Raw genomic sequence first — 24895 nt, 5'->3', positions numbered from 1 at the left:
TAATGTTCCATTAGTAATTCCATACTTAAAATTGTGTTTGAAAGCAACCAAATCCATGGTTGTACGGGTAACGAATAAAGTTTTCTACCAAGGTTGTACTTCACAACTGCAGATACGGATAAACAAACATACGGATATACGGATACAGTTATCTGCCAAGGTTGAACTTAACAACCACAGATACGGATAAACAACAAGTATATTTGATAAGCATACACGTAAAGTGTACGATACTTGTTTAAACAGTTGACAAAACTTAGTATAGTGTACACAAGCACATGTATGAGCCTAAGATACAAGTTCTATAACTTGTATAAATGTATAAACCTATATATTTATGTCATAAACAAATATACGGATATACGGATAAAGTTATCTGCCAAGGTTGAACTTAACAACCGCAGATACGGATAAACAGGTAATTCACAAGTATAGTTGATAAGCGTACACACTGAAGAGTACAATACTTGTATAAACAATTGATAAAACTTTGAGTACAAGCACATACTTGAGCCTAAGGTACGAGCTCTATAACTCGTTAAAATATATAAACCTATATATTTTTATATATGTATGAGGTATAATGAAACTACCAAGTTGATAACCGGCTATACAGCCATAGCATAATTTTAGTCAAAACGTATATGTTATTTTTATTAGTTGTATTATCTTAACAACATAACATATGTAGCTATTGAGGTTTAAAACGATTTTTTTTACTTAACATTTAAGTGTTTAAACAATTATTTCTAAAAGTGGTAAAGCATTTACACAAAACAATGATATTTTTGTGTATTTCGTATGATAAATATTACTTAATACACGTACTATCATGTACAAACGAGGGCCAGACATGAAACATCAAGGGCATGACCATTTTGGCATTATAGCACTTCTGAAATCCAACAACCCATGCGGCCCTTCAAACCAGATTCCCCGTACCGTAAATAGTAGCGTAATAAATACTATTTCCGTGTGATTTATATTGCATAAAAACGGTGGTGTTGTTTGTTTAAACAAAGTATTTATAAAATAGATATATACTAGATATACAAGTACTACATGTATCCCCGCCGAAAATATGTAAAAATGGGGCCGTAACACTCCCCTTATCGTGTGGTTGTTGATTTGTTTCGAGGACTTAACGCGAGAAAATGAGAAGTATCGCTTTGATAACGAACCGTCGAGATTTATTTAGTTTCAGTGGCAGGAACGGCAGTAGGATGTGACTGGGTAGTAGCAACTCGGTGATGGTGGTGGTGGTCAGGACTCCACGGTAGTGGCGACAGTGTGCAACGATGGCAGCTCCGCTGCTTCGACTTTCCTGAAGAGTTCGTCCAGAGGGAAGGAGAAAGAGGTTGGTGGCGATCAGAAGATCAACACACATTGATGGAGGGGCTGTTGGGTGGTTTTATTGCCGGACAAGGGTGATGTGTTGTGGGATGAAGTTTGAAACCGAAAATCAGATACAGAGAGAGTTTAGAGTGGACATAGAGATTGAGAGAGAGGAAGGGAAGATGGCTGATGATTTGATGAGTGGAAGAGGGTCTTGAGCCTTCTATTTATAGCTTGAAGGGTCTCACACATCTTATGGAGAGCCATGCCTTGTACTAGGTTAGTGAGGTGTGCAAGCAACCAAGAAGGAAGAAAGAAGGGCAAGGTCACGTGGGAAGTACAAGGAGAAATGAACTATGAATTTTTGCTTCTCATAAACCTAGTGGGCCCCATATGGGGTTACCCCCCATTAACTACTTAAAAATACTCTAAATCGGGTGTATCGGGGTCCGAAAGTCGATAAATTTTTATGAAAGTACCGCTATATAGAGTTTAATTCAAGGATTCTTGAACAACAAACGGATTAATTTTTGGAGTTACGGATCTCCGGGAAATTGCGTTTGAAGTTTTGCGTCTAAACGGCTCGCGGTGTCCGTTTTCCCAATTTTTGTAAATATTGTTGTTAAAAATATTTCGAGTATGCAATTAAATAATAGACTATAACCTGAGTCCAAAAACGCTCTCGGAAATCCCGTCGGCAAAGCGTAAGTGCCTCAACGGATCGATTCGGTTTTACGCGATTAAAGAAAAACAGTGTTTTAGTATCTGTTTTCTTAAAATGTCGTATCTTTTGCATACGAACTCCGTTTTGGACAGTCTTTATATTTTCGGATACAGGGGGAACATGTACTATAATATTTTAATATTTGTTTTGTTCAAAACTACTTAATGCAAAATTTCAATTTTTCTAACGCATTAATTAGCGTTGTCATTTAAGCGGTTTGATTCGGTTGACGGTTTACCTATTTTGAAGTAAGGTATCATCTGATATCATGTAATAATTGAAATAAAATAATTAATTTTACCTTAGATGCACTAAAACTCAATAATTCGGGTTAACATGAGATTCACGGATAGATTGGCGGTTATAATAATAGCCCTAAATTTCTGGTTGTCACATTACCTCCCCGTTAGAGGAAATTTCGTCCCGAAATTGAGTTTGTATTGATAGTACAAGGGTTTCGATAAATAGTAATGTATTTTCATGGTTCTTGATCCATGCCTGGTTCATCAATAATTGTCTTGTGTATACAAGTCGTATATAATCAAGATCGAAGACAGTCAAATAAGTGATTCTACCTCAAGTCCACATCCAAACAAGGAAAAGGAAACAAAGCGGAGCCACAAATCCTAAGTCCATAGAATCTTAATTATATACAACCCTAACGTATACACTTAACAATCATAGATTACCAGCAGGGGTCCTTAGTTTCTATATGAACGACGTGATTTACTTAGGGTTAGAAGGCAATTAGACTTCTATATATAAGTCGTATTGTGTATACAAGTCGTATATAATCAATATCGAATAGACAGTCGAATAAGTGATTCTACCTTAAGCCCACATCCAAACAAGGAAAAGGAAGTAAAGCGGAGCCACAAATCCTAAGTCTATAGAATCTTATTATATACAACCTTAACGTATACACTTAGCAATCATAGATTACCAGTTAGGGTCCTTAGGTTCTATATGTATGATGTAACTATTCAGGATGAGAAGGCAATTAGTGAGTACTTTTCCATATCAACTACGTAGGTTTCATTAAATTTGCGGAATTTGGTGTTTTGTCGCGTTACGAAACCTATGGTCGATAAAGCTTTAATTGGCACTGGTAAATACCGAAGCCTAAGCATTGTTGTTATGAAATGTACCAATAACCACAGGTGGTTCCGGAAGAGCCTCTCTTGCTGTGATCATAAGTACCCTTCCATTGCCACCTTGGTTCTTTAGTTGTGGGCAGTCCTTCCTAATATGTTCTGGCTGATTGCACTCGTAACAGTTACGGCTTCCTTGTGCTGTAGTGGTTGGGGTTCTTCTATAGTACCTCGAGATGTGACCTCTCATGTTACACTTGTTGCAAATCACCTCCCTACAATTTTCGACATGGTGGAAATTACACTTTATACAATGAGGTAAAGTCCCAGAGTAGGACTTAGTTGGGGTGGGAGTATTGGTAACTATGGCATAGACAGCAAACGGTTCTGGTTTAAACTTTTGATGCTTGGAATCCTCCTTTGTTTCCCCATGAAACTTCCATTTGGTGCCTCCAGTGTGCTTCTTCTCTGCCGGTGGGGTTATTGTACCCTGCCGGACACACTATTCAGTCAACTGATATGCTAATTGCTTACCACTATCGAAGGTGGAGGGTTTGGATGCCGTCACCAAACCTTGAACAGGTGAAGCCTGTCCCCAGATGTACCTTTCGATCTTGCTGTCTTCCAGGGTCACCATTCTTGGGTAAAAGGTTTGCAAGGTCATTGAACCGAGCGGTGTAGGCAGCTACTTCTGATCCTTTCATGACAAGGTTCCAAAGCTCTTGCTCTAGAGCCTGTATCTCCTATCGGGGACAATACTCCTTAGTGATTAGCTGCTTCAAGGATTCCCAGCCCATGGCATAAGCTTCAGCGATTCCCATGGACTTCGCATGGTTATTCCACCAAGTTAAGGCGAAGTCCATCAACGTGCAGGTAGCATACTTAACCCTGCAGTCATCGGGGCAAGCACTAATGTGAAAGACTGCTTCGGTCTTTTCTATCCAACATGATAGACCAACAGCTCCTTCAGTGCCGTAGAAGGGTCGAGGTTTGCAGCTCATGAAATCCTTATAAGAGCAATGTCTGGTGTTGCTTTGGTTAGTTGCGGGAGCGCCACTTCCACTATTTCTAGTGTTTCCATTTCGGGCTGCCTCGTATGCTGCCAAAGCCGTAGCAATTCCTTGTGTGAGCATGTTCTGCATCATGGCGGAATTCATTTGGAATGTTTGATTTACATTTGTTACTTCTGGGTCTCCTCCCGGGTTTGGTGTTTTCACTGATGTTTGAGTTACTGGTGGGGTTCTCCTCTGGTTTCCTCGGGGAATCAGCGGTGGACGAACTCATGGTTTGTTTCGTGGGGCCATCGGCTAGTATGTTTAAACGGGCATGTTAAGTTGTGTTAACACTATGACGTCCTAACAAGTAGGTATGGGATGTATTTTAAAAATATAGTTTGTTCGTAATGTTCTACAGAGTATAAGAAGAAGGGGATTGATTTAGAAATCCTCTAGATTTCCAAATGATAAGGATAAGGTGATTGGTTTAGAAATCCTCTAGATTTCTAAATGATAGACAAGGGACCTTAATTGCTAATGAATTGTAAGTGTTTTAAAATGTATGTATAGATTCTAAGGTACGAGGTTGCTGTAGCGAATCTGGAGAACATCCTTCAATCTCTAAAACCTTCAACTGTTGTAGTCTATCAGACTCTTTGCTCAGGGTTGGTTGTGCACCGGCCTGACCATAAATAACATAGGTCCGCATTCCAGATTTATTTATGGTATGACTTATGTATGGTACTAACCCTAATTGAGGCGTCTGACCTAAAGGGTTGAGTTGGTAGTTTTAGTTAAAGGGATGTTAAAATTTTATTAAGTGGTCTCATCGCGGGTCAGAGTATATATAAACTCTTATATATTTTGGTTGGTGGAGTTTGTAGTATTATTAATTTTTGTTTGTTCTTCCCGACCACCGAGCACAGACGATGGTCGGACATCAAATGGCGTAAGTAGTCGAGAAGTAGCGTTATTATTAATAATACTTTTATTAGAAGCTAGTCTGCTATAGTTGTATTCCTCTTTCGAGGATACGAGTTCTCTATAGCCAATTTAGCTCTAATACCATTCTGTCACACCCCCGGCCAAGGCGGAACATGCCGGGAGTGGGACTAAGTTCATGGATTACAGATAAACTAAATATATAGCACAAGTACAACGATAAACAAAACTGTATTTGTATTTCATTATTAAGTTTGAATACAAGGTTCTTACAGATAATAATAGTATAGTAGTTGCCTTAAACAGGTAAGCAGATACCAAAAACAAGCTAGCTAGGTTGTCTGCAATCCACAACTAATCTTCTGTCTGAACGCCTGGCTAATGATCCCCTAAGAATACATGTAATTTTGAAAGTCAACACAAAGGTTGGTGAGTGTCACAGGTTTTCTGCGAACGCAGTAATACTTTTAGTAAGTCTAAAAAGTATTATCTTTGTATGTATAACAACAGTTAAAACAGTGTTTGCAATGAGTCTTTAAAAGCCAAAATGTATAGTTTGTATAAGTAAACCGATACGTAAAACTGTGATTGTAATGAATCTTTGAAAGCCAAAACGTTATGTTTCATAAGTCATTCCATACTTAAAACTGTGTTTGTAATAAATCTTTGAAGCCAAAATGTTATGTTCCATTAGTAATTCCATACTTAAAATTGTGTTTGAAAGCAACCAAATCCATGGTTGTACGGGTAACGAATAAAGTTTTCTACCAAGGTTGTACTTCACAACTGCAGATACGGATAAACAAACATACGGATATACGGATACAGTTATCTGCCAAGGTTGAACTTAACAACCGCAGATACGGATAAACAACAAGTATATTTGATAAGCATACACGTAAAGTGTACGATACTTGTTTAAACAGTTGACAAAACTTAGTATAGTGTACACAAGCACATGTATGAGCCTAAGATACAAGTTCTATAACTTGTATAAATGTATAAACCTATATATTTATGTCATAAACAGATATACAGATATACGGATAAAGTTATCTGCCAAGGTTGAACTTAACAACCGCAGATACGGATAAACAGGTAATTCATCAGTATAGTTGATAAGCGTACACACTGAAGAGTACAATACTTGTATAAACAATTGATAAAACTTTGAGTACAAGCACATAATTGAGCCTAAGATACAAGATCTATAACTCGTTAAAATATATAAACCTATATATTTTTATATATGTATGAGGTATAATGAAACTACCAAGTTGATAACCGGCTATACAGCCATAGCATAATTTTAGTCAAAACGTATATGTTATTTTTATTAGTTGTATTATCTTAACAACATAACATATGTAGCTATTGAGGTTTAAAACGATTTTTTTTACTTAACATTTAAGCGTTTAAACAATTATTTCTAAAAGTGGTAAAGCATTTACACAAAACAGTGATATTTTTGTGTATTTCGTATGATAAATATTACTTAATACACGTACTATCATGTACAGACGAGGGCCAGACATGAAACATCGAGGGCATGACCATTTTGACATTATAGCACTTCTGAAATCCAACAACCCATGCGGCCCTTCAAACCAGATTCCCCGTACCGTAAATAGTAGCGTAATAAATACTATTTCCGTGTGATTTATATTGCATAAAAACGGTGGTGTTGTTTGTTTAAACAAAGTATTTATAAAATAGATATATACTAGATATACAAGTACTACATGTATCCCCGCCGAAAATATGTAAAAATGGGGCCGTAACACTCCCCTTATCGTGTGGTTGTTGATTTGTTTCGAGGACTTGACGCGAGAAAACGAGAAGTATCGCTTTGATAACGAACCGTCGAGATTTATTTAGTTTCAGTGGCAGGAACGGCAGTAGGAGGTGACTGGGTAGTAGCAGCTCGGTGATGGTGGTGGTGGTCGGGACACCACAGTAGTGGCGACAGTGTGCAACGATGGCAGCTCCGCTGCTTCGACTTTCCTGAAGAGTTCGTCCAGAGGGAAGGAGAAAGAGGTTGGTGGCGATCAGAAGATCAACACACATTGATGGAGGGGCTGTTGGGTGGTTTTATTGCCGGACAAGGGTGATGTGTTGTGGGATGAAGTTTGAAACTGAAAATCAGATACAGAGAGAGTTTAGAGTGGACATAGAGATTGAGAGAGAGGAAGGGAAGATGGCTGATGATTTGATGAGTGGAAGAGGGTCTTGAGCCTTCTATTTATAGCTTGAAGGGTCTCACACATCTTATGGAGAGCCATGCCTTGTACTAGGTTAGTGAGGTGTGCAAGCAACCAAGAAGGAAGAAAGAAGGGCAAGGTCACGTGGGAAGTACAAGGAGAAATGAACTGTGAATTTTTGCTTCTCATAAACCTAGTGGGCCCCATATGGGGTTACCCCCCATTAACTACTTAAAAACACTCTAAATCGGGTGTATCGGGGTCCGAAAGTCGATAAATTTTTATGAAAGTACCGCTAGATAGAGTTTAATTCAAGGATTCTTGAACAACAAACGGATTAATTTTTGGAGTTACGGATCTCCGGGAAATTGCGTTTGAAGTTTTGCGTCTAAACGGCTCGCGGTGTCCGTTTTCCCAATTTTTGTAAATATTGTTGTTAAAAATATTTCGAGTGTGCAATTAAATAATAGACTATAACCTGAGTCCAAAAACGCTCTCGGAAATCCCGTCGGCAAAGCGTAAGTGCCTCAACGGATCGATTCGGTTTTACACGATTAAAGAAAAACAGTGTTTTAGTATCTGTTTTCTTAAAATGTCGTATCTTTTGCATACGAACTCTGTTTTGGACAGTCTTTATATTTTCGGATACAGGGGAACATGTACTATAATATTTTAATATTTGTTTTGGTCAAAACTACTTAATGCAAAATTTCAATTTTTCTAACGCATTAATTAGCGTTGTCATTTAAGCGGTTTGATTCGGTTGACGGTTTACCCATTTTGAAGTAAGGTATCATCTGATATCATGTAATAATTGAAATAAAATAATTAATTTTACCTTAGATGCACTAAAACTCAATAATTTGGGTTAACATGAGATTCACGGATAGATTGGCGGTTATAATAATAGCCCTAAATTTCAGGTTGTCACACACCCAAAATCTAGAAGATCAATTGTGGAATAAATCGCCTTTTCTAAGGACCAACGCGTCGATTTGATGGTGGGCAACTTGACGTGTTGGAGGCTTTTGGGACACGTTTTTATGGACCAACTCGGCGAGTTGGTGAAGGAAACTCGACGAGTTAGACGCTGATTGAGAAACCCTAATTTTAGGGGTGAACTCGTTCGTATTTATACTATTTCCTAGATTCCTCAACAATCCCAATGAATACATCAAGATTTATCAAATAAGGAATAACCATGTAAGATCATATTGGAGGTAGGGTACGTTTGGTACACAAAGAATACTTCTAGGAAATCCCACTTTAAACACCTCACTAGATCTAGCCTAGATATCACTCTTGTAAGTAGATCAAATAGTATTATGACATGGAATCACTGATAAAATTGTTTATAGGTTCATAATAATGATAATGAATTTAAACGTAAGTTACACATAAACCATGATAAGTATAGATTCACTTACAGAGTTGCTAGCAAAAAAACCATGAAGTTACGGGCAGAGTCTCGACCTGGAAGCTCCTTTTCGTCTGGCTCCTAGATATCTTAGAGCCTTGCTAAAGCAGTTGAGAACACTGAATTATCGGGGCTAGAGAGAAAAAAGGTTCCATATGATTTGTAGATGGAAGGTGTGGTGAAATGAGCTGAAATCGAATCTATTTATAGGAGTTACATGGCGGTACGACAATCCAAACCTAAGCGCGCCACGCTCAAGGTTGATGCATCCGTTCTCTTACGGTGCCACGTGGCAGATGATGGATGGTCCGTGTCGTGCCTTATTAAACGTTGCCACATGGTGCCATGTGTCCACTTCTCCTGGTGCCACATCGGCTGGTCGGTGGAAGACTTTGACGCTCTCTTTGCCACGTGGCGTGGTCTCGAGCTGCCACATTATCAAAACAGGTATTTTCCTGAAATCTTCAAACGACCATAACTTTCACACATGAGCTCCATTTTCGACGTTCTTTATATCCCCAAAATCCTATCGATGAGCACTACAACTTTCCTTTAGGTCTCAACAACAAATTCTCAATCTATCTTAAATTGATATTTTTATAGAGATTAGATTGTTAAAGTTTGTCCGAAAATCATAACTCCTTCATACGAACTTTGTTCTTGACTGTCTTTATATCGTTGGTTTCATATTTACGGGATCTTCACATTTTCATTGTTTTGAATATCCATCAATCGTTTTTAATTTTGATTTTAGTGTGGCTTACCGGTGCACCGAAATTTCGAAAAATCATAACTTCCTCATATGAAGTCAGATTTAGGCATTCTTTATTTGCACTCTCATTTTTATGATTACTATGGCTTTCATTTACATTACTTAGGCTAACAAGCAACCTATCTTTGATTCATATTTTACAACACACCTTGATGTATAGGGTTAAACGCAAAGCTTCGAACAATCATAACTTCTTCATACGAAGTCAAATTTGAGTATTCTATATACCCACAGAATCATCATCATGACTACTACAACTCTCATTAAGATTATTCATCTTAAATAATCTTTTATACAAATGTTATTCCCGCTTAATGAGAAAATGTCTTTATAGTCTTGTAAAGAGCACGACTAACCATTATCATATTCAAGGATTAAATTATTCAATAAAATGAATAACTTATGACTAAAACATCTAGCTCTGATTAACGGGCGTTACACATTTTTTTCTCTATCTATTTTTATCCCTCTTTTTGTCCCAATTCTTTCTAAATCTCTACTAACTCTACTCTTTGGGACACATACTCTATGTAGTGTCATCTAGTAGTACTAATCATTTCTAACATATATTTCTTTCATGATACCACAATATCATTCTTTCTGCATACACCTGGCATCTTTTTCACTAGAGAGCCTATTCTTGGCATTTCACAAAATGACTTTTCTTTCTTTCTTCTCTAACAATTTTGACCCATACCTTTAAGGTTGGTCAATCTACTAATCTTTATTTGTTCGAGTTCTTTATCTTCACATATCTTCAACCTTGTACCATAATCTTCTAGCATGGTTTATCATAAAACCAGCTCATATTCTCTTCTTTTCATCTATATTCCACAGTTTAAGTCTAGGAATGTCAACACCCAAACCTAATTCACTTAAACTATGGCTCTGATACCAATTGTAACGACCTAGATTTTCATACAATTGCAGAATTCTACTCTAATTATAACCTTGACATCCCATGCATAATCACGGGTTTACAATGAAATCTTACATACAAAATAGCAACAAGGAAAGTACAATGATGGTAACCTACTATCTAACTCTTCCTTGTGCTCCTGAATTCAATTCTGGTACCACGACTGTTGCTACCTGAACCTACAAAATATGGAACATCTCTACAACATCAGACAAAAATGGTTGGTGAGTTATATTCTTTCCATTTTCATATTCATCTACTCTTTATATCTTTCATACTATACATGTTAAACTCTTCCTCTCATGGCATAGTTTTCCAATATTTTCTCATCAAATAACATCTATTTTTATTATTTTATCTCTCCTCATGTCTCAACATTCTATTGTCTCATAATCATCCTCTATCCTCTACTATACTTCTCCAACAGCACTCACTATTATTCTTACCAATCATCTATCTCTTCTATCTTTCGTAGCCTCTTTATAGTCTCATCTCATACTATGTACATACTTTATCTCTATCTCTAACTCTCTCTCTCTCTCTCTCTTACTCTATTCTCTATTCTTTCTCTTCTCTACTCTATCTCTTCTTCACTCTTTCTCTTCCGTATTCTCATCTCTAGTGCCTCAATACTCTATTCTTATCTAGAGCCAACGGTCACATCACATACTCTGGTCTTCTCTATCTTCTAAGGGAATCAACATCCCACTAGATCTACTGGGTATTATCATCCGATCTTACCTCTCTCTCTTATGACCCCTCGTGGATCCTTAATCTTTCTTCTTACTCTTGAGCCCCTCATAGATTCCTTACTCTTAACCCTACATGGGTTATTTCTAAGTTCTTAAAAGAACTACATTGCCTTGTTCCACTCATGGAACCTTTTCTCTATATGTTCTAATCATACACAATATTTAATTCCGGCATGAATCATCTATATGCATCCACAAAGGGAACATCTATGTATGTTCCATAGGGAACCATCATCTCATTCCTGAAGGAATCATACTCTTTTCCCCGAAGGAACCTCTATCTCATTCCCAAAAGAATCTTACTGTTGTCCCCAAAGGAATTTGTATCTCATTCCCGAAGGAATCATAATCTTGTCTCCAAAGGAACATCTATCTTATTCTCAAAGGAATCATCTTTCTACACATTTCTATTATGTGAATCGTCAAACAATACTTGTCTCACGTACATTTTATCTATTTATGTCACTGATAGATCTTCTATTACACTTCTAGTACTTAAATCATTAAGTACTTAGTAATTATCTATGTCTAGTAACATATAAGTATTCTACACAATACCATTATGTCTAGACATAAATGCATACACTTATGATAATATTATGTATATCAGTCTCTATCTGAACTCTATTAGTTATCCATATATACCTTTTCTCACCATCTACTCTTACATAGGATTATAATACATATAATCTTATACTTTCTTTATCTACTCTTAATGGTATTACTCATAACACCCATATTCTTTCTATATACATCTCTACATACTTTGTTTATACACACATGCTCAGATACATGACCTTAAGTGTATAACCACAAGTATATGATCTTACTTAGGATTATAATGCATATAATCCTCTTGTTTCTCCCGTTTTGTCATGCTCTGATACATGAATCTTATATACAAACATACATACACACACACACATATATATATATATATATGTATATAAAGAGAGAGAGAGAGAGAGGGAGTTATAACTCACAATGTTAGTTAGTGAGGACTAACTACCATTCTTGGCTCTTTTCTTCAATTGATGCATTTTGGCTCATCTTGTTGCTCAAGGCCTATTCATTTAACATTTCAAGTTCGTTAAAACTTTCCTTAGCCTATTTAGAGCTTATCTACTTCTTAATGTCAAAATGATCACTTAATTGATCATAATTCTAACATTTCATTCTTTACTTCTAAATTCAATATATTCAATGAATTAAGCATCCAATAATACTTAATTCATCACATTCTAATATCTAATGCATCAGTTAACATAATTGCTAGTTTAAGGTTTCAAACCCTAACTTCACACATAGTATTTTCACCATTTAAATCACACATAAATCTTGTTCAAAGCTTCTAAACACTACTGATGACATCAATTGACAAGCTTCTTAAGAGTGATCATTCCTATCTAACTCAATCCTATTAATCACCATTAAAGCCCTAAATGCTTAAAGATGAAGTAGATTATTACCTCATAAGCTTTTGATATCTAACCCTTTATCTAGCACCTTAGACCGCCACTTGACCCACCTTCATCCTCCTAATCTTTGGAGCTCTCCCCTCTAAGGAATGGGGGTGTTTTGGCAAGAATGAGGGTGATCAAGGAGATTAACCTGTGCAACACCACATCGCAGTTTTCTAATCACTGCACCACGATGAACTTTTGACGTGGGATTAATGGTTGCCATTTAATTTCCACGTCGTGACCATCTACTTTCCATAACGTGGTATTCTTTCTCAAAGGCATCATACTTTAGCCACCATGTCGCCGCACCCATATGTCGCGCCGTGGGGAAAAGCACATTTCCGTTCCTTCTTACGGAGATTACTCGTCGTGCCGTGGAAATTCACCCACTGCATTATGGTTCCGGTCTTGACAGCAACCCTTGACCGATTCCATTCCAACCTTGGGATAATTTTTCTTCAATCTTCAATCCCTTATATCTCCTTCGTTACTAACCCATTTTCAATGTTCTTTATATTCACATGAATGTGGGAATATACTCTACAAATCTGTTAAGTCATACCTCAATGACTTAATATGAGTCTTAATCTGTTAAGTTACAAAGTTAGCCTAAAAACATAAAATTCTCATTTTCCACTTTTGACCAAAAATACATATTCTCATGCATTCTTTCTCTTGAACTTACTCATCTAACATCTTCTAAGTGACTTAAACTCTTTTGGTCCATTTTCATGAAGTCACAACTTCATATTCCCATCTCTTTCTCATAATTAATCATTTTGTCTTTTTGGTCAATATTTGACTAAAATTTAACTTTTTCTAAATTTCAGGTTCTTATAGTGAATCACATAACAGACAATTGATCTTGTTTTGATCACTTTTCCTTTAGCTTCGCGACTTGGTCGCTTATTTCTCGGTGGTAGGAGTATGATATCCCCTCTTATTCTGTAGTTGCTAATTGGCTTACGTGGCATGCTACTTTACCTCTAAAACTATGTTTGACATACTAGATGATAAACTAACTAATAGCTCAAAAGCTAATTGTTATATGAAAAGTTAACTGATAAAAAATGATGTTTTGTAAGACTAGCTGAAAGATATAAAATGACATTTAAAATAATATGTTTTATATAACTAATTAAGGGTATATTTAAAAATCTTTTGAAAAACTACTCTAAGTAGTTTTTTAAAAAACTAGCTTATAAACTATTTTGGTTTGTCAAACATGACAATTTAAAAAAACTCGAAAAATACAGTAGTTGTGACGCGCAAAACACAGTCTAAACATAACGGAAAAACTTTGCTTTGACATGGTTATTATTTCTACGTTTTTGATGTTGTGGAAGCATAAAAACACTAATTTATTTGGTAGATTATTTTATCCTCATTCTTTTGGATAGTGATTAGTGAATAGAAGTAAATATAAACTTAAATCTTATTTCTACCTTGTAATGATTTTATTGATATTATTTATATGTTTTAGCAACTTCCCCTCCAAACACCCCCCCCCCCCCCCCCCCACCTCCCTTTTCCCTCTTTTAAATTTAGGCGCTTACGTATAAGATCATGAAATAAATACATATCGACACAAACATATCACATCAGAGAGAGAGACATAGTCGTGATTAGGGATGTAGCCGGCTCTGGAATAAACCGAAGATCGATTACGGATAGTATGGGGAACCGAGAATTAGACCGGATACTACTAACTGGTTTCAATCGTTTTCGGTTATGGTTTGGTTCTATTAGAAAATGTGTTATCTAATAAGGCGTTCGGTATCGAAACTAACCTGGTATCGGAACTGACCTGAACCTGACCGAAACCAAAATAACTGAAAACCGAAAAATAATGAATTGGAAGAACTGAAAACAGAACCGAATACAACTAACTGGTTCCAACCAATTCTAGTTTAGTTTTTCGGTTAAAAAGTTCATCCCTAGTCATGATAACAATTTACTTACACCAAGTATAGGAACAAATTTGTAGATACTCTAATGACAAATTACATGTAAAAGAAAAATGTTTTGGCTCAATCTCTAGCTTAAGAAGATATATACTTCAAAATAATGTTTAAGAGTTTTCGTTATATAAATTTTAAACTAAATAAGGGAATATTTGCTAAACAACTTATCTGTTTCCAAATAGAAATAATCATTTTGATTTTTGAGCCCCGTGGTCTGTTATTTAATTATAACACTTCTCATGTAGAGCATTGCATATTTATTTCGAAAATATGTCCATATAAAATATAAAAACTGCTTGAAAAATATGTTTTTTATTTAGTATTGAATTTGTAGATTATTAAAAAATTGCATTCATTAATCATTTGGAATGATATGGTCATATGGGTATTCTTGTAAATTGAGATCACGAGGTAGGAAGGTTTAGCATGTGGTATGAAAAAGAAAAGAAAAAAGCAAAGCAAAAGCCAAAAGGCAAAAGGGAATCAAAGACTAATGGTCCCTATTTTGTTAGCACGTTTTTGCATTTATACATGTTTTCCATTAGTGGACTCCTAAACATTTTCCCAAATATTATCGGTTTTCACGCTTTTCCCCCGTTATTCAATTCCACCACAAAAACATCACATATTTATTTATCATTAATATGTATAATATAATATAACAAAATAATGATGAATAAACATTGTGTATGATTAAAAATTTAACCTAAAATACAAATAAATTTTTGTTAAGGAGGATCATAGTTGCTTTATTGAGAGGTAAGCATTTTAGGCATGTGACACTTTTCACTTTACGATCAACACCACCTTATATCGGACATTCTTTCACCCTAATAAGAAATTCCACTTTTACATCAAAATATCATAGTTTCCGTATCATTTCCAAAGAGTCGGTATCATAACGACTCATGGATCGATTTATTTTAACGGTCTGTATAAATATGTTAGACTGACCACATGAGTATCCGGGTTGTCTAACAAAACCTAACAAAACCTAGACAGTTAGTACACAATAGTACATTGTTAGTACACATCAGTCTGCTAGATGACTGACAATATCTATTAGGATACTACCTAATACCAATTGCGGTCTTCACATTTAGGGGATCACAATTGCAACATAACATCAAACATTCACGACCAATTATATTCCACAAGAAACGATCATACGAATCTAAAAATATCCGCATACATGTTATTTTTCTACACTTAACCTTGATAAAACTGTATATAAAACCGTAAAAAGGGACATTCGCAAAAGCGTTTCTAAGTGTTTTTACCTGCTCTACACATCCAAGATCAATTAGTAGCATATAAAACTTGCTTTTTTTGCTTTTTTAACTTTTTTTTTTACCTTGGTTTCATCTTTCATGGAGATGGATGTAAAGACGAGTTTGTTTCTCTTGAAAACGCAGAGATCAACTTCTCTTTGGTTGATTGTTCAGGGCCTTGAGATTTGACAACGAAGGTATGGAAGACCATGTCGTTTCTTGCAGTCATCTTAGATTCCATGATTTTGATCTTTGATTCTTCGAAGGTTTGAATGACTTTAGATATAGGGTGGGTTTCTAAAGGGGAGGTTACCTTTACGATTACTTCATCTAGAGCTGCTTGAACTTCGATTTTCTCTAAACGAGATCCTGATTGTCGTTCGGATTCCATCTCTTTCACCTTTTTTTGAAGATCGGTTATGTATGTGATTGCGTCGCCTAATAATGAAGCTTTGTCCATTTTTGAAATGTTGGGCACCACTGCTCGTAAAGCGTAAAATCTCTGGTTCAGTTTCTCTCTCCTCTGTCTTTCTGCTTCCACGTGATTCAGTGGTTCTTCTCTTCCGTTAGCGGGTTTCCGGCCACGTTTTCTAGGACGTTTTTCGTCCAGAATGGTGGTTATGGCTTCTCTTTCGTCTCTCGCCGGAGTTTCGTCGGAGATTTTCGACTCCCGGCTAACCGGTGGAGATGTAATGCCGGAGAAATCGATTTGTAACTGTGGTGTTGGCTTTTGAGGAGTGTTGTTGAACTGGGCCCAATTTGAAAACGGAAGCCGCGTTTCCTCCGGCTTCCTAACGGCGAGCTTTTCCCGGAATTGTGGCTGGTTTAAAGTTGAACTGAGATCATGTCCGAAAATTTTGGATACCCTGACGGGTCGATCGGAGGCATTGGTGGTGGGTCGTTTGTTGACTGGAAGTGGTGTAGCTACTGAAGCGACGGAAAACGAAGATCGGATTGATTGTAAAAGCTTGGGGTTTTCCGGTATCGAACGAATGGATCCAACCTCGACAACGCCGACGTCAGTCGGAACCAAAACAACGGTTTGAATGCCGGCAGATTTAGCGAGATGAGATCGAAAGCAGTAATCGGAAGTTGAATTTAATGCGTCGGAGATCCAGACGTGGTGGCCGGAGGAGAAACATCTGCCGGGACCTCCTTCACCTTTTCGAAACGAGAAATACATGGAGATTAAGAAGAACATTTCAGTATCAGTAACCCTATCCAATCCAAAAGCATAACTATCTTCATCTAAACCACCAAACAGAACATGAATTTTCTGAAGAACTTTTTTCCTAATCCTCTGTTGATTATCATCTTCCAATCGGAAACTCAGAATTCGAGCGATTTCAAATTCTTCTCCTTCTTTAGGCTCTCTACAAGATCCATCCCCCCATCCAAGAACCAAATCCCCTGTTTTCGACCTCGAGATTTGCCAAAATATTGCGTAATTCCAGCTAAAATTACCAGAATTTGGTCGGTCTACAAGATCTGAGAGCTTATGTTGCAGATTCTCGTCATTTGCTAACGAAGTTAATGAGCATTCATTAGAAACAGAGCTTGAAATCAAGTAATCAAACGCTCTAGACCCTAAAACAGCAGCAACAATGGCTTTATCTTCATCGTTCCAACTCTCACCTCCCATATTCGCTTCCGTTTTCATATCGAAAACTTTCAAACCCAGAACAGTTATTCAAATCCTATGTACCCCAACAACAAAACACAAAACCAAACCCACAAATTTTCAACTACGAATTTCAACTAAACAACAGAAAACAATCCCAAAATTGACCCATTTCATCAGCAGTTTATTTAGTCAAACTAAATCGAATTTTCACATACCCAATTCCTAATAACTCCCAAATTCAGATACCTCAGAATCTAAAATTCTTAAATCAATAACGAAAAAGACCACAAAATACGTAAGATTCGGATTTCGGAGCACAAAATTCAAAAGATAAGCTCGTACAAAGAAACACACACCGTTGGCCCAATAAGAAAAGCGGAAAATTCTTCCTCTAATGGCAGCAAAACTGTGGATATTTCAGAGAAGGAGACAAGTTTTTTATTTTTATTTTGAGAGAGAGAAAGAGAAAGAAGATGGAGATGTAAAGGCCTTGGCTACTGGTTTGTTTGTGCTGCTCCTTAATCTAAACTGCGGCACGTCGTTCACAAGGGGGGTTGAACAAGTTAACCATGGTTAAGTTTATTATATTCATTGGGCCCTTTTGTTATTTCTCTCTATTATAATTTATTTATAATAGTAATAAACATCCATTTAATTGTATATACTTTAAGATTTGAAACAAGAAACGTAAGGCATTTCTGTTGATTTTTTTATTATAATTTTTTACTATATTTTTTATTATCAAATTTGATTTTAAAAGTAAAATATTAAATAAAGACATATTGTTATTTCTTACTTTTACGACTATGGGGTATAACAATTATATTTATATACAATTGAATTATAATATTATTTCCTAAAGAATATTATTTCATAAGATGAATATATAAATTATCAAACAAGTTAAATATTATACTTATTTTTATAATTTAAATTGAAAAGAGTAGGCAGAAATCTTGTGAAGGTTTGTTTAATAAGATTGAAAAGCATGTTGTTGGGTACATTTTGTTGGCATCAATTATTTGGACCAAAGTCACATAACATGCAACTTGTGCTTTTCTCATGCCAAAATAGTGACTACTACTTAATAATTAATTACTAATTCTTACTCGATAACATTTTTGGCCTAATGTTACTTTTTTAGTATGTTTTCTTCATTTCAGTAGTTATCTACTCATCTTTATAATATCACAGTTTTATCTATCTCAGGTGATTAAAATTTTTGATTGCTTATAAAGATCAAAGTAAGTTGACATGTGGGTCCCTAAACCACCAAAATAGTACCTAGGATTAATCAAAATTGCTTTCGATCAATGATGCTGTTTTGGTAAGTCATATAAAATAAATTAATGTTTATAAATGTAAAAGCCAAGAAAACTAATATATAAATTTAGGTGAACGGCTTTTAGCTTGTAGTTTTTTTGAAGATATTATTATTATTATTATTATTATTATTATTATTATTATTATTATTATTATTATTATTATGAAAATTTTAGTGTAATATGGTTTTAAAATGTGTTTTGAGATAAATCACAGGGGACAATTAACTTAGTCATTAAATTATAATAGGTCCCTCTTAATTGAGTAGAATCTAAGGAAGAGCAAAAACGTCGGTCCCATCACAACCAATATTCTAATTCCCCTAGCTTTTGTTTAAGTACCATAGACTTAACAAATAGAAAATGTTAAAAAGTATTTATAATAATTCCTTTTGCTAAATTTATTAGTACAATTAATAATTTAAATAGTAATGAAAATATATATATGGTATTTTGTTTTAGAAGTAAGATTTGTTGTATATATCTCATACCGAACATGGGTTTGGATAAGTCTTTATCTTTCATATTTTAATTTTATATAGATTTTTATGTAATTTTATGAAGGGGATTTTTCAAAAATAAAATAAGTAATTTAAATTTAACGGGGAACATGTTTTATGCATGATAGGGTGTTGCGATTTAAGGAAATGTTTGATGGTTTAGGAATCACGAAACAAACGTCGCCCTTCTACCCCATACATGGAGACATTAAAGTAAGAATACACCCAAAATCAAACAAACTAATATCTACGTTATAAAATTGGTAAATAAATTTATTTCATTTGTTTTTAGAAATTAGTATAATACGTATATTTTTTTGAATAACAATTAAAAAGAAAATCTTGATATTTTCAGCAAGGTTTAAATGTTGGGTAAGGTTGAGATTCTGTGACTAGCATCTCCCGATTTATGTGTTGTATTTTGTTAAACTTTATTTATTCGGTTAAAATTTGTCAATAAAAATAGGATGAAAAAATAAGCTTAAAAATATACATGATTGCTTTGGACTTTTGGTATAGTCAATAGTGCATAATAAAATGTGGTAATAATTATCAAAGGGAAATAAAAATAAAAATAAAAAATTGAATGAGGTGGGTGAAGTAAGGTGAAAGGCACGTGGTGGTGGGACGTGTGACGAGTGAGTTAATAGACACGTGATGAGAACGTGAATGCCGTGTGTTTGAAAGGACAACGTGAAAAAGGAATTCACATGAAACGCGCATTTGCATTATATTCTTTCATTTTTATTCTTTTTTTCCTATTAATCATTAACATGTGGTCTTCTCTCCACTCCTTGATTTATTATCCGTTCAACAAATTTGTAAGAATATATATATATATAAGAGAATCAAATACTATCATTTTATTTTATTTGTTTTATTATTTTTTTATTTACTAAATCAAAACATAGTCAAATTAAATAAAAAATAATATAGTTTACATCTCTTTATTTTATTATAAAATGAAAGACGCATAGTAATAAAAGATAGAAAAATATATATATATATATATATATATATATATATATATATATATATATATATATATATATATATATATATATATAGAAGTTCATTTGAGACAATCTATATTTTGTGAGACATGAGGACCAAATCTTAGTCTTTCATCAAATTTGATCTTGTGGCTTATAAAAGAAACGAATTAACACTAATTAATCTAACTGATTAGTTAATTAGGGGCGGATTAGTCACTAATTTAAATATAACTTCACTACCAGATCTGATACACAATTAGCGTCATTTTCACGTCATCTTTAAGAACATCTTTTTATCTACTTCGATTCTTATACCAAGATTATCGCTCATATGTGATCAATATTCCTTAATCTTCCCATGTAATCAATCTTCAATCTCCTTAAATCTTCACTTATTTCAACCATATCATCCTCTGATTTTTTAGATTGATTGATCGAAGAATGATCGTATCATATCTACATCATAGTTTCTAAATTGATGATTTTTGTGTTTTTCGAGTTCATCTTCTTCATTCTTCTACGTCTGCAATTGATAATCGGATTGATTGGGGTTGATATTCATCCATCGACATCTGGGGGTGATCATCAGATAGAGGTTATTTTCAACGTTATACTTCATCAAATCACATATATCACCATCAAAATCTAATCGTTTTTTAGCACCATGATCATCCATTTCAACAAAAAGTGTTAGTTTTTCTTCTTTGATCTTCAATTTCAACAATTCTTCATCAAATCACATTTGTTTAGTTGTTTTAGATCTATCTTGAACACTTTCAATATTCGATTTCTATTTATCAAATTTATGGTTTTTACAATTTGTCAAGGTTTGACTTTAAGCACTTTTAAGGTTTGATTTCAATACTTTTCAAGCAATATGTTTTGTAAAATTGATAAGGTGTGTAAAAAGTAATTATTGTTATTCAACAAATTCATTTAAACTTTACATGCATTCTACCTGTTTGATGAAAGTCCTGAATGAAAAAAGAGTTAGATGTATCACCTCTTCTCATGACTAAATTCTTCTTTAAGAATATGAGTATATTTCCAAAATATCAGTGACAATTAGTGAAAAATAATGCAATGTTGACTACTTTTATTAAATTTACCATAGTTTTGTTAAAAATAACTTTTTTACTTCTTCAAACACATAATGTTGGAGGTCTATTTAACATAGTTTGGTTTAGATATCTTCTTCTTAGCTTGCAGAAAATGGGTTGTACAAAAGAAAATATTGGCTTCTCGTATATCTGTTTCTAGAATATGATCATTACTATAATAGTGTCAAAAAAAGTTTTTTTGAACACAAAAGGTTAGAGATGTCTCTTTGAACAATATTGACTGCTCTTATTGATGTGTGGTAACTGGTTGTACTCAAGAAACGATCATTGGATCAGAGTATTTTTCTTAGAAATGTTTGCATTATGTGTTTTATGATCAATTACATTACATACTACATTATTATGTTGTATCATTAATTACAATACTATAGCATGTTGACTTCAATTTGAAATATTTGTATAAACCGTACTTCATTCTTATAATTCTTTCATTTTTTTGCAGGTAATTTTAGCTAATGAATTCCTACTTGAATATTTCAAATTAGAAATTTTTAACAAGTGTTGAGATGAATGGATATTCAATAGATCTTACAAGCATGTGATAGATTTTTTTAGGCTTTTGGTATAATGTTATCTGACTATAATTTTGTAAGACCCTTTTGAAATTCATCATTCCTCCATTTATCTAACAAAATAATTTTTGACAAATTTTATGGTACAAACATGAAATGTTGTTTTCAAGCTATCAGGTTTCTAAAATACATTTTAAACATTTAACAACGAATTGGGTATTTATCCTAAAGATATTCATTTGGGCCTACTAAAGTCCAAAACAATTGGGCCCACCAAGGCCCAATACAAAATCTTGGCCCAACTAGACATGTCCAAAAGTCCCAAAACTCTAAAATTACTCTGACCAAAATCCCAACACATAAAACCGTACCCAAATCTGAAGCCCAAACATGAAACAAGCCCAAAGGCCCACAGAACCACGAACGCGGGGCGTACGTTCATCTTACGTTGGGCGTACTCGAGGAATCTGGATCGCGACCAAAGAGGAGGTATGATGGGCATACCTCTAGTTACGCGGGGCGTAACTGCAGATCCTCCAAACTCAATTTATGACTTATTGATTAAGCACTTTGCGTTTAAACTTTAGGGAACCTCCAACTAAAACTCTTAATGCATAAAGTCGGCACCTTTATTCATTTGCATTACCCAATGGGTCCCAATAACCATTTTAATCCATTAAAACCCAATAAAAACATGCATGGACCTTATCTAAGCATCAAGCAAGCATTTTTATAAACTTATAACCTCAGATTTGCTAAGAGTGGCAACTCAAAGCTTCTAGAGTGGTCTCCAACCATTAGACCTAGTCCATGAGGTCAAAATGGAACCAAAACCCATATAATCATAGATGTCAACTTCTAATAATCATGCTAAGAACTTTTTACCTTTAATGAGCCGAAAATGTAGCAAGGAGTCCAGATCCACAAGCCTTTCCTTGAACCACCACCTTACACCAAGTTACCACTTCTTGAATACACTAAAGTCCAAAAAAATGCACATACAAGGCTCACAACATTCTTAGATGAAACTACCACTCAAAATTAGGGTTTAAGGAAATTGAGGATAAAAGGGAGACTCGCACTTGGAACTTAAGGTGCTTAAATAGTGAGCCAACCCTAAAAATTAGGGTTTTGGAACTCAACCCACTACGGTGGGCGTAATTTTAGTACGCCAGGCATATATCTTGATCATCTGCATTTCACTTATCCATCATTACATTGGGCGTACCCCCGGGTTATGTTGGGCTTACCCAGCCAAACGCACGCATGCATCCTTGCATGCATGGGACTGCCTTGCCAATTATTTCCATTAGGGACCAACACTGCCAATAACTTCAAAATACCATAACTCCCTCATCTTAGGTCTGTTTCCAACGAACTTTATATCCATGAAAAGGTGGCGAGAAGCCCTACGCTCCTAACAACACACCCATGCCTTAAAACCCCCAAACAAAACTCTAAATCCATAAAAGGCTGAGATATTAAATTATGATTATACCCTTGGCTTTCGAAGACACAATCGACTACTTGGATCACTTATACCATGACACCCACATCCAAATTGGGCACATCGAGTTGAGGTCATCAACTCGACGAGTTCCCAGGGAAATTCGCCTTTTCAGTAAAAGTTCTCAGACCTGAGAATCGGGATGTTACAATCAAACTTGCTTAAAGTTAAAGTCAACTATCCTCACGTTGTGGCCAGACCTTGGTCATGTCGTGACAACGAACCCAATCCAATTCCCACTCGACTCAACCCAAACCGGTCAACTCAGTCAAAGAAACCACCTGAACTGACATCACGACGTGAGCACCCATTCTCACGTCGTGAACTCCAAGGGTCCTAACAGAAACACGACTGCTCCGCTTCTCATGTTGTGGGATCTCACACCCCACGTCATGAGCGTTGTCTGAGGCTAAAATCACCATTTTAAGTCCTTATTTTATTAAGTCTTCAAGTCCACTTCTTCCAGAAGCTAAAGGGGACCCCTAAGGTCCATAAAAATGTTTCCTTTATGGCCATGCATGCACTAAACATGATACTCCATTTTCTAGGTCAAAAAGGGAAGAAATTAGCTTCAAACACGCATGAATGGCTCAAATCTATACCAACTTCCAGATCTGAACACTATGAGGTTCTTGGCACTCTTAGAATCCATAAACTTGCCAACTTTATGGATCTACTCAAGCAATAACATCAATAAAATGGACAAAACTCAAAATCTAACCATGCTAAGCAATAAAGTTGGAGCCTTTGATACTTACAAGGGTCTAAAAACAAGATGATGATGTTGATTCTCTGCCCCCACCAACACTATAGTACTTCCTCCTTCTTTTTTTCTTCTTCCCACAAGCTAGAAAAGCACCCAAATGACAAAGGATTTCAAGTAAGGTAAGATTAGGGTTTCTGGAGGCTTAGAGAATGATAGAGGCTAAGGGTGAGGAACCCTAGCCCTCGCATTCCCTTAAAATCGAAAACTTAGGGTTTTTGGTCACCAACCGCCTTCACATCGTGAGCACTATATTGCTCACTTCGTGGACTGTGAAATGATGCACACATCCGGATCGATACTCACAACGTGAAAAGGCAATCTTCACGTCGTGAGCAGGGCAATTATTGAAACTTATAACTTCGCACTATTTAAGATAATACATACCTGATCTGGGTGTTATTGATGGGTTTTGGGCAAAAGACATCCTATGTGCTCATACAAACCCTAAAGCTTGGATCTAGGTTTCTCTATTGTACATACTTTGAATCCAAGACTATAAACCCTAATTCTAGCATATGTAAATCAGAATTCACATGTAAATAGGTTTAAGAACATACCTTGATTGTTATATAGCAATAACAATCCAATTCCTTCTTGAATTGACCTTGGAAAGCAGAGAGTCACAAGTGTCACTCCTCTAATGGCTTACAAACACCATAAGCAAGTGGAGAAGGTATATAGAGAGAGGAGGGAGGTTAGAAT

At 35.4% G+C, this 24895-nt stretch overlaps 1 protein-coding gene across 1 annotated transcript; it reads right to left on the bottom strand.

Moving 5' to 3' along the window:
- Positions 1–15696: 15696 nt before the first annotated feature.
- Positions 15697–17978, bottom strand: AIB (ABA-inducible BHLH-type transcription factor). Its single transcript, XM_079038765.1, has one exon. It carries the CDS (start codon positions 17504–17506, stop codon positions 15944–15946), a length of 1563 nt encoding a protein of 520 aa, XP_078894891.1. The 5' UTR covers positions 17507–17978; the 3' UTR covers positions 15697–15943.
- Positions 17979–24895: the final 6917 nt, after the last annotated feature.

Source organism: Lactuca serriola, chromosome 4, assembly GCF_051521515.1.
Source record: "Lactuca serriola cultivar US96UC23 chromosome 4, Lser_US96UC23_V15, whole genome shotgun sequence".
NCBI lineage: Eukaryota > Viridiplantae > Streptophyta > Magnoliopsida > Asterales > Asteraceae > Lactuca > Lactuca serriola.
Note: the sequence above shows the minus strand (reverse complement) of the source record. Positions and strands in the feature narration are given on the sequence as shown.